The sequence below is a fragment of the Daphnia carinata genome, chromosome 1, assembly GCF_022539665.2.
Source record: "Daphnia carinata strain CSIRO-1 chromosome 1, CSIRO_AGI_Dcar_HiC_V3, whole genome shotgun sequence".
Lineage (NCBI taxonomy): Eukaryota > Metazoa > Arthropoda > Branchiopoda > Diplostraca > Daphniidae > Daphnia > Daphnia carinata.
In genome coordinates, this window is record NC_081331.1 from 4,187,848 (window position 1) to 4,202,766 (window position 14,919).

Consider the following 14,919-nt stretch of genomic DNA (forward strand, 5'->3'; position numbering starts at 1 on the left):
TAACTCATTTCGGAGCAAGCTCTGCAGGCAGTCGTGCACAGCGGTGATCATTTGTTACTTTCGTTTCCGTTACATCCTCTTCATCATTCTGGCTCCAGGTAGTCGACATTTAAATGATCGCTTTAAGAGCTAAGGGCTGTTCATGTGCCATGGGCTACAACAAATGGGGTTGTTGACCGTGAGCTTGTGTGGCGTGAAGTATTTGCTTGCAGGACTTCCATTCCTTTAAGGAGGTCCATGACGTCTGGACGTAGAATTTTACCGAAATTACGAAAACACGTGTTATGTTCTCTGTGTTTTACTCTGATCTTGCTATGTTTTATTCGTTTTTAAGACAATATGGAAATCTGTGGTAGACGTCGGACGATTCAAATATTTTTGGTGATTTTGGTAGTGTTATTTTGGCTGTTGGTTTTCCGTTTTGAACTATATACTCTGCATCTAATCCGGCGCACCGGTGACTCAAGGATGGCTACCGATTCAAAAATATTTTCGTATCGTTCTTCCTGTGGTTGCTCTAAAAATTCTACCTCTTCCACACTAGACACGCAAATACAAGTTAATTATCAATGGTGTAGCCCCGAATCTGTTCAGCGAGGGCCAAATCAAAGAATCGTCTCCTTTTCCGTGTTCGGAAAGGCTGACAAAAACGGGATGAGATATTTCAAATTCTTGCGGGAAAATGCTATTAAAATAAACCAATTTTTGCCAGGTAAGAATTTGAGTTGAAAATTATCAATATCACTTCATCCATTACTAACTTACTTTTGATAGGATGGGTCATGAGGGTGCACCACAATATCGGTGTTGAAACGCCGGAGCACAAACTACTATGTGAAGCATATTGTTCCTATTCATGGGTTGATCTTTGTGATGTTAGCAGCCTCTGGAGAAGGCTTTCAAAGCGTCGGAAGAACAAAAATTTCGATTTACGGCCAGTTACGGGGGAGCAAATTTCCAATCTTAATAGACGACTATGGCGATTTTTGCCATTGTTGGATCCTCAGGCGCATACGGTGCTTACCAGAGATTCAGACGCTGTAATATCTCATCGAGAGGTAGCGGCAATTGAGCAGTGGCTGAATTCCAACTACACTTTTCACCTAATGAGAGATCATCAGGCTCATAAAACCCATATACTTGCTGGTTACGTATGTCATAAAGTTATATTTAGTTTATAGCTGAACGTGTTTTATTTTTAGGGATGTTTGGCGTAAAAACTCACCAGCGACGAGATCTGGTCGAAGGATTGACACGGGTCTTGGTAGTTTTCGGGAAAAACCAGAAATATGATACAGATCAAACGCTTCTTTCAAAAATCTTTTGGCCAACGGTTAAACACGATGTGGTAAATTTAGTGTTTAGTGTTCAAATTTAGCAAAATTAGCAAAGTTTGTTTACGTTACCATCAGATGGCTCATGATAGTTACAATTGTATGGAAAACTCAAATGCACTACCGACGTATCCTTTCCCAACACAAAGAGTGAACAACTCCTTTGTCTCAGATAACTTTGAAAGCCGCTGGATTGTCCCAGAAAAATGTCCAATTGCATGTCGACCTACTGATCATCATGATTGGGAATATTGTTAATTCTTGAAGAAACAACAGCATGAGGTAATGCTATTTTCCAAATATAGGTTTGGTTAGGTATGCGTTTCATGGCAATCTACTGTATTAGATTTCATGTCTGTCAGTGCTGTTACAAGACTTCTGCCATGATGTCCTTGTACACCATGCTTCTGCTAGTCAAATTTTCAACCATCATGCCGTTTTGACTGGACATGATCTTGGATACATCAAAATTAATTGGGGTTAATTTTGATTTTCACAGCTTTTTGAGTAGTTATGCTTCTTTGTCGTAATTGTACGGTCTAGTATACAACTTTGTTGAGGAAGAGAAAAAGCGTGAAATGCATCCTTAATATCCACGTTTGCGATCGAAATTCGCTTTGAATAAAACTGGCTGCTCTGCCCTCTATCTATGCAGACGCTTTTTTTCGTTTGTAACAAAATCGTTGAGGTAAACTTGTTAACGTATGAAAATGTCTAGACTGCTTACGGGAAAGTATTTAACATACTTTTCAACTAATAACGTCATTAGTCTATTTTCGCAACACAATTCCATACGTTTATTATCCAAAACATGGTAAATGGATCAAATAAAAAATTAAGATGGGATGTAATAGCAATAGGTTATTTTAAAAATATTGTGCCTATCTATTGTACCAGCTCGTCGAAAAGTTCTGATGGCACTCCACCGAAAGCATTCCCGAAGATCTACACCAAAACTGGTGATAGTGGTATGACATCAACATTCACAGGGGAAAGACGTGCTAAGGATGACAACATATTTCAGGCATTAGGAGCAGTAGATGAGCTTGCATCCTTGCTAGGGTATGTATGACAGGGCTATATTTCATACCTCAAAATATGTTTCTACATTGAGTTTCCTACTTTAGTTTATCCAGGGAGTTTGGTTTAGATAACTCTCATCCCTACACTGATCATTTACAAAGAATTCAGTGTATCTTGCAAGATGTGAATGCATGTGTTGCAACACCATTTTCTTCAGCTCGAGAAGGACACCTTCTCAAAACAGAGTTTGATGCCAGGCATGTTGGAGAAGTAGAAGAGTGGATTGATTCTTATACTGCCCACCTTCCTCCTTTAGAAAACTTTATATTGCCAGTAATTAAGGGAAATGTCTCTTCCATATTAAAAAGTTATTTTTAACCTAATTTAAAACTAGGGAGGAGGGAAAGCTAGTTCATCCCTTCATGTTGCTCGAACGGTTTGCCGAAGAGCCGAAAGAGCTGTTGTACCTCTAGTTCGGGAACAAGAAATAAACGCAGAAACACTGAAGTACCTGAACCGGTAAGATACAGTTGTACTAGGCTATTTTATGCTGAGCTTATTTGCAACCGTTCGCGGTCATAATTATGTTTCCCGTTCACTAACTCTGTTCACTTTATGCGTTCAGCTTATCTGATCTGCTATTTACCTTAGCAAGATTTGCCGCAAAAGTCGACAAAAGGCAGGAAACAGTTTATCTTCGACCTGGCAAAAAATGAAGTGTAGGATGCCATAAGTTCATAACGTCGTCGTGAAATACACTCGCACGTTGTACTTGTATTACGCAAAAAAAAACGAAAACAAAAAAAAACAACAAGAAATTTTGTATTTGTGCAGGTAAAGTTAAACCAGAGATCGCAGAAGAATATCGACAGGAAATAGTATTTTTTTATTGTAAAACTACTGTGCATAATGGTTCAAGCGTATTACCAGGCGAAACCCGTCAAATGTAACCCGGTATTCATGGCAGGCTGTCAACGTGGAACTCTGGTTTTCTGCTTTGCCATAGAAATAGGATACTTCGGTGAATTAAAGTGATACACATTAGAACATATGTGGGTTCCAAAGAGTTAAACACTTTGCTAGAAACGACTTCAATCAAAATCAAATTCTTCTTCAATGTCGTTATCCGTATCGTTTGTAAAGTCGGAGAAATATCCATCAACATCCGGAGTGTCTTTCTTCTGGCAAGTATTCGTTATAATTGGTACTGCATGCTGCGAATTTCCAAGATGTTTCACAGTGTAATTTTCACTTTTTAGAACAGCGCATGGTTTATCGTCGAAGCCTTCAAATGTTGAACTTGCTACTCCTAACTTCTGCGTTTTCTGCATGGATGGCGCTTTTTGACCTTTCTTGGACATTTCATTTTGGCTGACGCCACTTTTAAGGTAGCTGTCTGTTGGCTTGATTTCGTTGTAAAACATTCTGATATCTTCTTTATTATCTCGCCAGGTTTGATGTGAATAGGTGGAAACTGCTTTGCATTTGGTTGATCCATAAAACTGGTCGTTGAAGCTATTATCATTAGGTATCATTAAATCCTCACAGAGTCTTTTCATCAAAATCTCCTTGCCAATCTGAAAGTAGAATTGAAGACAGTTAAATTGTCAAAAGAAACGAATATGCTACATTTTTACTGAAAACTTTTTTCTCGATTTTCGTATGTAGATGGCTATAATTTCCTTCATATTCCCGTTGGTGCAGAGGTTCCGCTGGAGAAGATCTGCCGTAATATCACACATCAACTGCATGTAACAATTCTCCTCTTCCCTATGAGGTAACAACATCTGATTCTGAAGAAAAATTCATTACTTAATAAGGAAGTTATTTTTACTGTGCTCGGAGCCATTTTTTAATGTCAAAGCCATCCATTTCCTGCGAACTGTCGCTGGTAGAGCTTGAAGAGTCCATAAATTGTTCATCTCCAAAAGCCGAATCTGCAGAGAGATTGCGCTCTGGGTCAACAGCAGCAACAGCCGCCTTAGTTTTTCGCGATGTATTTACCAATTTGGTTGGGACATTTTCCATGCAATCCGATTTTGTTGCATTGCTTGTAGTAGAAAACGGGCGCATGGTTGTTGCAGTGTTAGGACGGACTATTTTACGTACAATTCTAGGCGCGAAGTTCTTGGGTTGCGTGAAATACTGTGAATGTCGAATCATGACGTCGAGTGTCTCGTCCGAAATTTCTTTTTTCTTTTCCGAGACAGGAGCTGAAACGTTTAAACAAAATTCACTAGCCATTCGCGTCTCGATGTTCCGTAAAGACTCTTCAAAGCGTACATCATTGCTGGATTTGGATAATCGAGTTCTTGAAATAGTAGATTGGCGAGTGTTGTTCAAATGTAGCTGGGACCGGGCCCCATTTAGCCGACGGTAATGATGGTTCATGTGATCCTGTTCGATTAGCTTTCGTACGACCCATGTGCCATCTGAAATCAACGTTATGTTATCAAGAACAGAAGTAAAGAAATAATTTATATCAAAGAAATCTATCTAAATACTGTACTTGATTTATTACGATGCATCGTAACACAAATAAGAGTAAACTATGTTTACAGTGCTCACGACACGTTTCCCTAGCAACCATCGATTACATCGCAACCATATTTGTTTATAGTCTTGGAAAACCATTACAAACTCAATGCATGTCATACCGTTTGATTGACAGGTCTATGAAATGACGATGCTAAAGGTGGGGACTAATAATTTTCCCTCGGACAAGAACTATTTTGCGCAATAGTTAGAAACCCCTGGTAACAACGCTTTGTTGTGAGTTATCGGAAAGGTTGTTAGTAGACAATAAGATCCATAACTGTAGGAACGTTTCTAACGAAAAATTGCAGGGAACTTTTCACGCGGATGATAATGTCACAATGTCGGGAGTTTACCCGGACAGACTTGAATTAGCTCTCCAATTGGTGTGTATGCTCCGGTATCGCTCTTTGCAACGAAACCCATTTGCGCCATCATTTAGTTGTGCATCTTATTTTTTACGTTTGCCATTATTAACTTAATTTACCACGATACTGTAATTGCTATTTTCCGTCTTTTTTTTTGCGAAATGATGGCATCTCATTTTCGAATTTTAAAGTGTATACTTATCACACTTCTATACGGAGGGAATACTGCAGATGGTAAGAAATTCCATCATGGAATTTAAATATCTGAATAATTTCCGAGATCTTTTGTTGTCTTTTCTCTACAGTATTCAATGAAAAACCTGGTTATCATGTAGTCGAAATTTGTTCCGACTTCACCCGATGGAATATTGCTATACCTCCGACAGCGCATTGGATTTCGGTAAGAAATAGTGACATGTGATTAACTTAAGTTTGATGCTCTAAAACTTAACTCGTTATAATGAATTTTTCAGGACCTGTGTGATGCGATAGTTAAAGTTCAGCGAAAAGGCCATAGTTTTCCGGAGACTACAGTTGGCATAAATTTTATATTGAATGTCCTTTTATCGACGGTTTCAGATGAAGTCAGTGTTGCTGAGGCACGCATGCTTAGCACAGACAAAGCCGCACCAGGGTTAATAACTCTTTTTTACTCTAATTCATCACGTACGTAACTGTGATCAATTCGCTCCAAATCCCTAGCACTCTCGAATTTAACCACTTTAAAATATGCTTTTAGATGTCAGAGCAGACCAGCTAATCGCGTTTAATGGAACAGAAATGTTGTTTGATGTACGTAACACACATTTGGCACTTCCAGCAGAGTCATGCGGCCAGATGTTTCTCATTGTTGCACTTTGGAACAGTTCAGATGGTGTTAAGGAGACACTCATGTCTACCATGGCATGGCCGTTCCAGGTTACCTGTGAAACTAGTAATGTCTATTGACAACTTTTTTTGCTATTACGAATGCTGTAGAATTTTTTTCTGTGCCTACGAGCAGACGCAGATCTTGCGTTATATGCTGAGGAAGAACCGTTTCCACCAGCTCATGGGATATTTGGTCATAACATGACCATTGTGATTGGCATTCCTCTGTCCCAACAACTAATGGGTACCAGTTCGTTCCATTATTGCTGATCTCTGAAAGATCAAACAATGTATTACACGGCAACCTTCGTTAATTAGATTTTTTTTTCTTGTTTAGGTTTGAATTTCTTCGTACAGAACGCGAACAATTCCAAGGCTTCATTCTTACGTCGTACCAGTATAAGTGTGCCTAAAATTATGGCGTTCTTGACTCAGAAAAGGCACAGCCTTTTAAGGAAAAGGTTAGGTGGAGTAAAAAGAGGTTACTTATTATGACAATTATCTAACAACTTTTATTGTTGTAGCCTCGTAAGGTACGATACTTTAGAGTATCGCTTGGGTGACGAAATCTTACACGGAGAGCAACTAATTGATTTACTATCAGATCAGAGTTCACCAGGTAACTAGATGTGATAGCTATGTGTATGAGCACGTCTTTCGTGACATCGAATGCTTATAGAAATCAAACAAGGCCAAAATATTCAGTTGAATACTAGCCAACTACAGCTTTTTACCACCAGCATATGTGGCGAAGCCTGGATGGTTTTTCGGATAGATCTGGAAGACTTAAATGTTGAAAACAACTTTGTTGTTATTCCGGTCATAGTCGATTGTTCGGGTAATAATACCTATTTTGAATTCCCGTTTAGAATGTTCACTCTTATGATCTTAAATGTCTAGCATTATCTGAATCACTGAATACCAATATGGGAACTTGTGGTGTTGTTCCCGATGAATTCTCTATGGGCCGTTCAGCTCTCATGTTCACATCAGTGCAATTCGGCGGCGCTATGTCATTGAACGCTTTTCTTTATAAGGTATTGCATTGTTGACAGGTTTCTCTCGTCTTCGATTTTAATGTGAGAACGGTACAGACAGAAGAAAAAACCTATCTACCATTGCGAGGAAACGAGGTTTTTGTTTCCGAAATACTTGACGCTTTCCGAACGGTTCAACTTGAGCGGAATCGGTTAAGCAAATTAAATCAGTAAGTGAATCTGCCAAAAATGAGTTTTCATGAATTAGTTTCTGAAATTAAAGTTTTGTCTAGGTGTCCATCTCATCCGGAACTGCGTCTCGATTTCAATACCACACTTTTTGGCCATCTTTATCATTTGATTTTATTATTGAACGAACGTTGGATACCCTTCAATCAGGTTACTTTAGAAACAAATCCATGAAACTATTTTCTTGTTAACCCATTTATTTTTACAGACCGAGCAACAGAGAGAACAGCAGGAAAAAATTCTTTTAATAAGCCAAGCTCTGGGGGGACTTTTATTTGCCTCTACGTCTTACAACTCCGTTCCCGCATATTTTATGGATTCCGTTTTAAACGGTTTGTTTAGTTACTGGCCCTTTTTTCCTTTTGACCTATCGTCCATACGAAGTGCTTCTCCATCCGCGCAAGATATTAATCCGTCTCTTCAATCTTGGCACGATCGCTTTGCGAAAGTCGTGACCCATTTTATGCGAACAGCTGTTTATGCCGATTATGAAGGGAAGCCTAATCCGGATACAGGTTAACATAGATTCTTCGACTTATTTCTTTGGTAAATGAATGTAGCTGAACCGTAAAATATCGCAAATTTTAACAGGTTTGCAGAATTTTCTGAATCAGCTTTTGTGGAGCCCTGATGCCCTTCAAAGCGCTACGCTATCAAAAAATTCGGTGGACAAACTCCGCCAGTTTCTCCTTTTAGTTTTACAGAAAAAATTGCCAAGGACCTTCGATGATTTGCCATCCACAATTTACAACGTGCTTACGTAATTTTGTTTATAACGTGATGCCATAGTAGATATTTTACTATTCTTTGTCAATCCTATGATGTGTTTTAGATCTTTTGCTGAAGAAGTTATGTCGCTCATACCCGTAGAAGAAGCCCAAGTTTGGATAGCAATGGACACTATGTATCATGCTGTCCTGCAAAGTATAACACTTAGCGGTAATCTGACACAGGTTGAAAGGAAAAGCGACATCGCACCTAATCCAGCAGATCGCAGCGAGAAATTGGCTATTTTAGGTTCGATGATAAATACTATGAATACATCCATGGTTGTCACGCGTCTGACTTTGATCATTCGAAAGGTTTGAATTTGATCACCAACCGAATGTATGTCCAAATTTTTTATTACTATTTTTGTTTATTTAGATCCAAGAGAGCGTGTCTCTGAACAAGCAATGGATTCTGATGGAAGGCATGTCCGATACTGCTTTAGATGCTGAACTTTATTGCCGAGCACTCGCGCTTAATCGAATTAAATTTCGGAAAAATCCAGAAGCTAGAGATCTGTTTAATGACCTCGATCGCATCACTTTCTGGAAAAGAGGTTAAAACTAAACTTCTACAATTGTTAAAGAGAAGATTCTACCTCTTTTGCGTTTTAGATTCTGGAGTGATTTACCGTGGGGACATAAGTGGTATAACTGGCCGATTGTATTGGAACAGAATTGCCGTATGTCACTGCAATAGTTTTCCAAAATACCAGACGCGCGAAACTATGCCGTGAAACAGCTGGCAATAATTATTCATTTTCTTGTGAAATCAACTGTTTTTTTAAGGTATTGAATACCGTGCTGTAGTAGGATTGCGCTATATTGTACAAGCGTACCGACATTTGTTACCAATAGTTTTTGAACTGAACGTAAAAAACCAAATATAAAATTGGGAGAATGACAGCACTTTTTTTTTTATTATTATTTTCAAAACGACTGGTTGAAGGAGAAAACCAATAGCTGAATTGAAATCAGAGTTCAAATTTCATTATACCGTACGAGTTTCATCGAATTCCAAGAGATGTATGGCAATCCGTTTTACACAAAAAAAAAATCACACTTTTTTCTTTTTTCCGACACGTAGCCATCTACCGCTCAGACTCGTAATTACTGGCGTAGGCAATTTCAGTCCATTGGATTGCCATTCGCAGTTAGTTCAGTAGCGTGGATGGAGGAACAATTGAAAAATGGATAAGATAATACAACAAAAGGATGGAAAGTATCAACATTATTATATTGGTTTTCAATTATTAATTATTGTTTATTAGATCAAATTATGAAGCTGCAGGCCCAATTATTGGAACAACACGAAATATTAGATAACAGCAAAGCTAAGGATGGTAGGGCCTAATACGTAATGATTCTATTTATTTGCTTTTATTCATTTGCGTTTTGTAGCTCAAATTTTGAGTCTACAAGCTCAGCTAGGGGAAAAGAACAAATTGGAAAGGAACAGTTTCCAAACAGTGAAGGAGGTTTTTCCAAACTCATCCCTAACTGAACATGAGGATGAATTGGCATTAGGCGAACACAGTCAGGTACCTAAACTTTTCAAATAAGAATTCAAAAAAAGTATAGAATTTTAACAAACAATTATTTATTGTTTACTTATTCAGTCTACCACCTGACAGTGTGTTAAAGTTAAATTCTGTTAGTGCTGCACTAAAAGAATTGTTAGTAATAAGTCCATGCAGCGAAGGAAGTGAACAATTGTGGGATCGTATTTGGGCTGAAAATGGGTGTGGTACGGAAGCCCAGAAACGGCATGAGTTCAACATAAAACATGAATTAGGTACTTTTCGGTTTTTTGTCTATCGAAAAAGTATTTTTAATGCTATTATTTTGCATTCACAGAATTTTAGTGGGGGATCAAGTCAAGTCTGGAAGTGTTACAGGATGGAAGAGTGAGCCTACAGTTGAAAAACACTGAAAGTGCATTACCATTAAGGTATGAGGTAAAGTAATAGAGTAATAAAAATTGTCTAATGAGAAGTACCATCTTGTGTGAATGAATCCTGTGTAACAGCAATCCTTTATAGTTCTGTCACAGCTAGAAGCCTCAAATAATTCTGCTTCTCTTGCTAAAGAACAACTTGTCCTTTACGTTCAGAGTGTTGGTGAAGCTGGGTACTTAAATGGCCCTAAAGATGTTTCATTTCGTTGGCATTGCAGCGATGAACATCATACATAGACTTTTTAGGTATGAAAGGAATTTTCTTGAAAATTTTTTGAATTTATGACAAAGCATTTCTCCTGCTTTTTGCCAACCATGTCTAATTTAAAAAAAAATTTATCCAATAGGAAAGGATTTTCAGCATACTGGGAACACAACTATCAACAATGCAACATTCTAGGGGTGCTATTTTATCATTCAAGAGCCTTATACAATGATTTTCATCTGCAATTTGTATGGCCTTTCCCAAGCTTCTGCCAGAAGTTGAATCTATGAGTCATGTAAGTCACATGAGCAACAATTGAGATGCTTAATGGTGTTGTTTTTCTTTTCTCAGCATAGGTTAATAGTAACATTGGATCTGAAAAGATTCTTGGTTGGGGCAAGACACTGAATAAATTGTAATGATTGAATGGATGTCACGACATTTCTATACTTAATTTGGATTCCCGAGACGGTATTTTATATTTAAAAAATTGAAGTGCATATCTGGGCTCCCTTCCTTTCCGTAGCCCCGTTTCCCCTTGACTCGTAATAAGCCCGTAGGGGGTCATGCCCCTACTGTACGGTATATATAAAAACAACATATACCGAGGTTTGGAGGGCTCTGGCCGGAAAGGGGACGTGGGGGTCCGCGTAGTCCGATGATGTGTTCACGGAGGGCGACGTGGCTGCCCACAAATCCGAACTAAAGGTTAATCGCTCCTGTAAAAATGTTCCAATTCTTCAGCTCTTCTTCCGGCTTCTCTTAGCCAATCACCGGGTAATCTCCCCGGTGGGTCAACAAGGCAGTGTCTCCCCCTGCCTGGGTTGACGGCAACTTTTGAAAGGGCTATTGTGCCTTTTTAAAGTTGCAAAAATAATTGTAATGTGCAGAGAATTCTCAATAAAAATTTTTTTATAAAATATTTTTTGCAAAATTTGTTTCTTTCATTGTCTGTGTTAGCTGTGTTCACACATTACATTTATCAACTTTTACCTTTGATGGTAAGCATTGTTTCCATTGGTTTATCTGTAAGTATTCAATTATTATTTATTACACTGTTTGAATTCTCCAACTTAAATTCAAGGAACAACGTGTAATATCTGGATATTTTTTGAAGTAATTTTGTAGTTTGCTTTACTCGTATGGGAATCGATCCCCAGACATTCAGCGTACAACGCCGATGCGCTAACATTGAGCCACGAGATACATATAAATATTTTATCACCGCATATCATATGTTATCGTCTAGGATGTTTATGCAGTCTTCCATAACTATATGTTTATCTTTCTATAGCTTGCATAAGGTTCACATCTCTGTGGTAGAGACTTTAGCTGAGATACCTGTTACCCTGGGTTCAAACCTCAGTAGATGTGTAAAAATGAAGTAGAATAAATGTAGAAGAGTATATTACAGAATTGCATTTCAATTTTATTCCAAGTGTAAATGCAAGTCCACAATTGACTAGAAAAAAGCCAACTTCACATCATATGAATCATGGCTCACTGGTAGAGCATCGGCGCGGTATGCCGAACATCCAGGGTTCGATCCCTGGATAATAATAGAATGCTTTCAAGTAAACGATAAACCAATGGAAACAATGCTTACCATTAAAGGTGACAAAAACAAATAAAGCAAAGCAAAGCAAAAAAAAAAAGGTTGATAAATGTAATGTGTGAACACAGCTAACACAGACAATGAAAGAAACAAATTTTGCAAAAAATATTTTATAAAAAAAATTTTATTGAGAATTCTCTGCACATTACAATTATTTTTGCAACTTTAAAAAGGCACAATAGCCCTTTCAAAAGTTGCCGTCAACCCAGGCAGGGGGAGACACTGCCTTGTTGACCCACCGGGGAGATTACCCGGTGATTGGCTAAGAGAAGCCGGAAGAAGAGCTGAAGAATTGGAACATTTTTACAGGAGCGATTAACCTTTAGTTCGGATTTGTGGGCAGCCACGTCGCCCTCCGTGAACACATCATCGGACTACGCGGACCCCCACGTCCCCTTTCCGGCCAGAGCCCTCCAAACCTCGGTATATGTTGTTTTTATATATACCGTACAGTAGGGGCATGACCCCCTACGGGCTTATTACGAGTCAAGGGGAAACGGGGCTACGGAAAGGAAGGGAGCCCAGATATGCACTTCAATTTTTAAATAATTAATACCGTAATACGCGGGAATACACAGGCGACTGATGGAGGGAAAGTCAATTCCGTACTTCAAATTATTATAACTTTTCGTCATCACATCCCAACCAGAAACCTTCGCAGGTTCACTATTGCTATTAATCTAAATTAAGAAAATAAAACATAGATAAGGATAAGACGTTCTTATTGATATCGCTTACATGGTACATAAATTCATCATCTGCCATATTCCTGTAGATTCCTGGCAGGAGCTTCTAAAAGGCTATGCAGTTGCAAGTAATCACCATAGCCAAAACTTGAATACGAAAGTTTGGAAGAACCCTTCGTGTTGGACACAGAGATCTTCCATGGGCTTTCCGGTTGGACGTTCCATGCACCATAAAAAACAGATAGGTTACAAAGTTGGTTGTTTTGATCACTAAACGTTAAGGTAAACAATGTACCTGGTCTCGGCAGTCTTGACAACAATTTCCATTATAACATCATATCACCTGATTTCATGGAAAAAGAATTTCGTAGGCGACAGTTCAGAATAGAAATGGTTGCACTCAAATCTCTTGACAGGTGAGGATTAAGTAATGTCGCCTTAGGGAGTGCAAACCGCGATTTTCAAAACTATTAAATGCTTGTTAGCCATTGAAAGATTGCTGGCTGACGCAGACAATCGTTTGGGACATGATTAATGAGCTGCTTCGTGGATAAAGCTCGTTTTTTTTTTAGTCCTCTCCAGGATGACATGAATTCCAGCATGTTCTCCACATGTATCAGCACTTAGCGATACACCAATTAAAGCAATTAAAAAATTTAAAATAGTACCACCTTTTAATGGTTTTGACTCCATGATTCATCTTCGTTGCAACTGTGAAGGCAAGACAACTGACCTATGGAAATTTATTTATCGCACTTGCCATAACCATTTTCCCAAAGTATCAGCTTTTCTGCCAACAGTAGTTTACTAATACAACATTGACGATTAAAATTAGAAAACTAAACAAACTCAGCAGAAAAGCATTACCAGGGAGTAACATCTTGCATGTTGACGAAGAATCCTAGGTTTATCATGTACATGGCAGAATATCCACATTGCCTGGATGGCACAATCCTTTGCGTAATCACACAAATAGTAACTAAAACATAATGAATTGAAACAAAATTTAAATGAAGTTTTACCCAACAGCTGGCTGCACCTCTGAATTCCAAAACTACGTCTACACATTCATATCAAGCTTTTCCAGCTTGTCTCACCTTTGCCATTTGTTTAAATCATTCCTTCAAAAAATTTTTATAAATGTAAATAAAGTAAACAATTGATATTTATGTGACGTCGGAGTACCATTTGGCTGTCAAGCATTCCATACAAGATAGGCATTTTGAAGAATCAGTGGCAGCAATCAAGTGCTACAATTTGAATATGGGCTAGGTGTTATAGTCGCTGAGGGCTCTCAATCCCTAAACTGAACCTTGCTCACTGATGTGACAATCTATAAAAGGATTTAAAACTTAATTAATGAGACATGCGGGATACTGTATAAAATTATAGTAAAGATGGTACCAAATGCTGAATTACTAGAAATTTTGCCTGGGAAATCTCCACTGACCATGTGAAACATAAGTCAGCTGTACTGCAATTGCAAATCCAGTGTTCAAGTAACCATATCCAATCAAGATGGTCTCCGCGAGTTGACTCGACCGTTCGGGTTGTAAGCGGCACACGATTCTCGCACTGTGATTGGCTCTCCAGCTGTGACGCCAGTGGCAACCACCACTGAAAGAAAGCAAGCTGTTGATGTGTTGTCTGCTTGTCCGTCTGCATGTGTCGTCTGCATCGATTTCTATTTTCAAAATAGGCCCAAATCATAAAATTACTAATAAAAAATCATAAAACATTCCTGAAATCAACACTGACATCTTTTACGATAACCCTTTGGACTCGACGGTAAGCGATTTTTTTGTTTCCAGTGAACCATCAATGTAAGTAGTTTAATAGCCTTCTCACTTTTTCATTTTTGGCCAAAATTTAGATTTCATTTTAAATACATGATTCCGATTCAAAATTGAACCAGAATCACAAAAATGAAGTTTGTTTTTACGTTGGGCTTATAGCTTTTAGAAAATGAAAAAAAAACTGGAGAGAAATTAAGCCCGACAAGAAAAAGTCGGGCTTACCGATTTCTTCATTTTCTTTCAAAAATCAAGATATAGCCATAACAATAGATGAATTTGATTTGAAATTAAATGAAAATGATAAATATGTCGTTATTTTTCTCATTAGGTCACGTTTTTTTAATAAACCGAATATTTGAGCTACATCGCGCTAGCACCGGTGCGTACTGGCGCGGTAGCGATTGTGTTAAATATTCGATGTATTTACAAAACCATTGATTTTACGCAAAAACAAAACACCTTATGGAATTCAGCGTTTTATTTTAGGTTAACATTAAATCTAAAGTTAAAATTACAAAACTGAATATCTGACATACC

General features: G+C 38.2%; 3 protein-coding genes and 1 long non-coding RNA gene across 4 annotated transcripts; 3 read left to right on the forward strand and 1 right to left on the reverse strand.

Annotated features, from left to right (window-relative positions):
- The first annotated feature begins 1 nt into the window (after position 1).
- On the forward strand, positions 2-1,640 carry LOC130691904 (uncharacterized). Its single transcript, XM_059497579.1, has 4 exons — positions 2-712; positions 775-1,146; positions 1,203-1,348; positions 1,413-1,640. Exons 1-4 carry the CDS (start codon positions 340-342, stop codon positions 1,590-1,592), a joined length of 1,071 nt encoding a protein of 356 aa, XP_059353562.1. The 5' UTR covers positions 2-339; the 3' UTR covers positions 1,593-1,640.
- A 355-nt stretch (positions 1,641-1,995) lies between these two features.
- Positions 1,996-3,128, forward strand: LOC130691905 (corrinoid adenosyltransferase MMAB-like). The gene is made up of 5 exons (XM_057514944.2): positions 1,996-2,148; positions 2,232-2,396; positions 2,462-2,690; positions 2,752-2,876; positions 2,983-3,128. Exons 1-5 carry the CDS (start codon positions 2,039-2,041, stop codon positions 3,071-3,073), a joined length of 720 nt encoding a protein of 239 aa, XP_057370927.1. The 5' UTR covers positions 1,996-2,038; the 3' UTR covers positions 3,074-3,128.
- Positions 3,129-4,107: 979 nt separating this feature from the next.
- Positions 4,108-9,012, forward strand: LOC130692218 (uncharacterized; the record flags this gene model as incomplete). The annotated part of the gene is made up of 17 exons (XM_057515295.2): positions 4,108-4,134; positions 5,452-5,494; positions 5,566-5,660; positions 5,734-5,926; positions 6,000-6,194; positions 6,264-6,374; positions 6,468-6,591; positions 6,655-6,749; positions 6,810-6,968; positions 7,031-7,167; positions 7,225-7,337; positions 7,401-7,506; positions 7,565-7,871; positions 7,948-8,116; positions 8,189-8,438; positions 8,503-8,680; positions 8,739-9,012. Coding segments are annotated over 17 exons (2,424 nt in total), but the record flags the coding sequence as incomplete, so codon positions are not given.
- Positions 9,013-12,455: 3,443 nt separating this feature from the next.
- Positions 12,456-14,200, reverse strand: LOC130691916 (uncharacterized). The gene is made up of 7 exons (XR_009001323.2): positions 13,991-14,200; positions 13,772-13,919; positions 13,609-13,707; positions 13,454-13,540; positions 12,882-13,393; positions 12,639-12,790; positions 12,456-12,580 (listed from the first exon to the last, which is right to left on the reverse strand). It is a non-coding gene; the product is annotated as an uncharacterized LOC130691916 (long non-coding RNA).
- Between the last annotated feature and the right edge of the window lie 719 nt (positions 14,201-14,919).

What these genes read in the sequence shown, in the direction of transcription:
- LOC130691904 (XM_059497579.1), top strand. Translation starts at nt 340, where the DNA reads ATGGAAATCTGTGGTAGACGTCGGACGATTCAAATATTTTTGGTGATT. An exon ending in AATAAACCAATTTTTGCCAG is followed by an intron (nt 713 to 774) that starts GTAAGAATTTGA and finishes TACTTTTGATAG; the next exon opens with GATGGGTCATGAGGGTGCAC. An exon ending in TAAAACCCATATACTTGCTG is followed by an intron (nt 1,147 to 1,202) that starts GTTACGTATGTC and finishes TTTTATTTTTAG; the next exon opens with GGATGTTTGGCGTAAAAACT.
- LOC130691905 (XM_057514944.2), top strand. Translation starts at nt 2,039, where the DNA reads ATGAAAATGTCTAGACTGCTTACGGGAAAGTATTTAACATACTTTTCA. An exon ending in CGTTTATTATCCAAAACATG is followed by an intron (nt 2,149 to 2,231) that starts GTAAATGGATCA and finishes CTATTGTACCAG; the next exon opens with CTCGTCGAAAAGTTCTGATG. An exon ending in GAGCTTGCATCCTTGCTAGG is followed by an intron (nt 2,397 to 2,461) that starts GTATGTATGACA and finishes TTCCTACTTTAG; the next exon opens with TTTATCCAGGGAGTTTGGTT.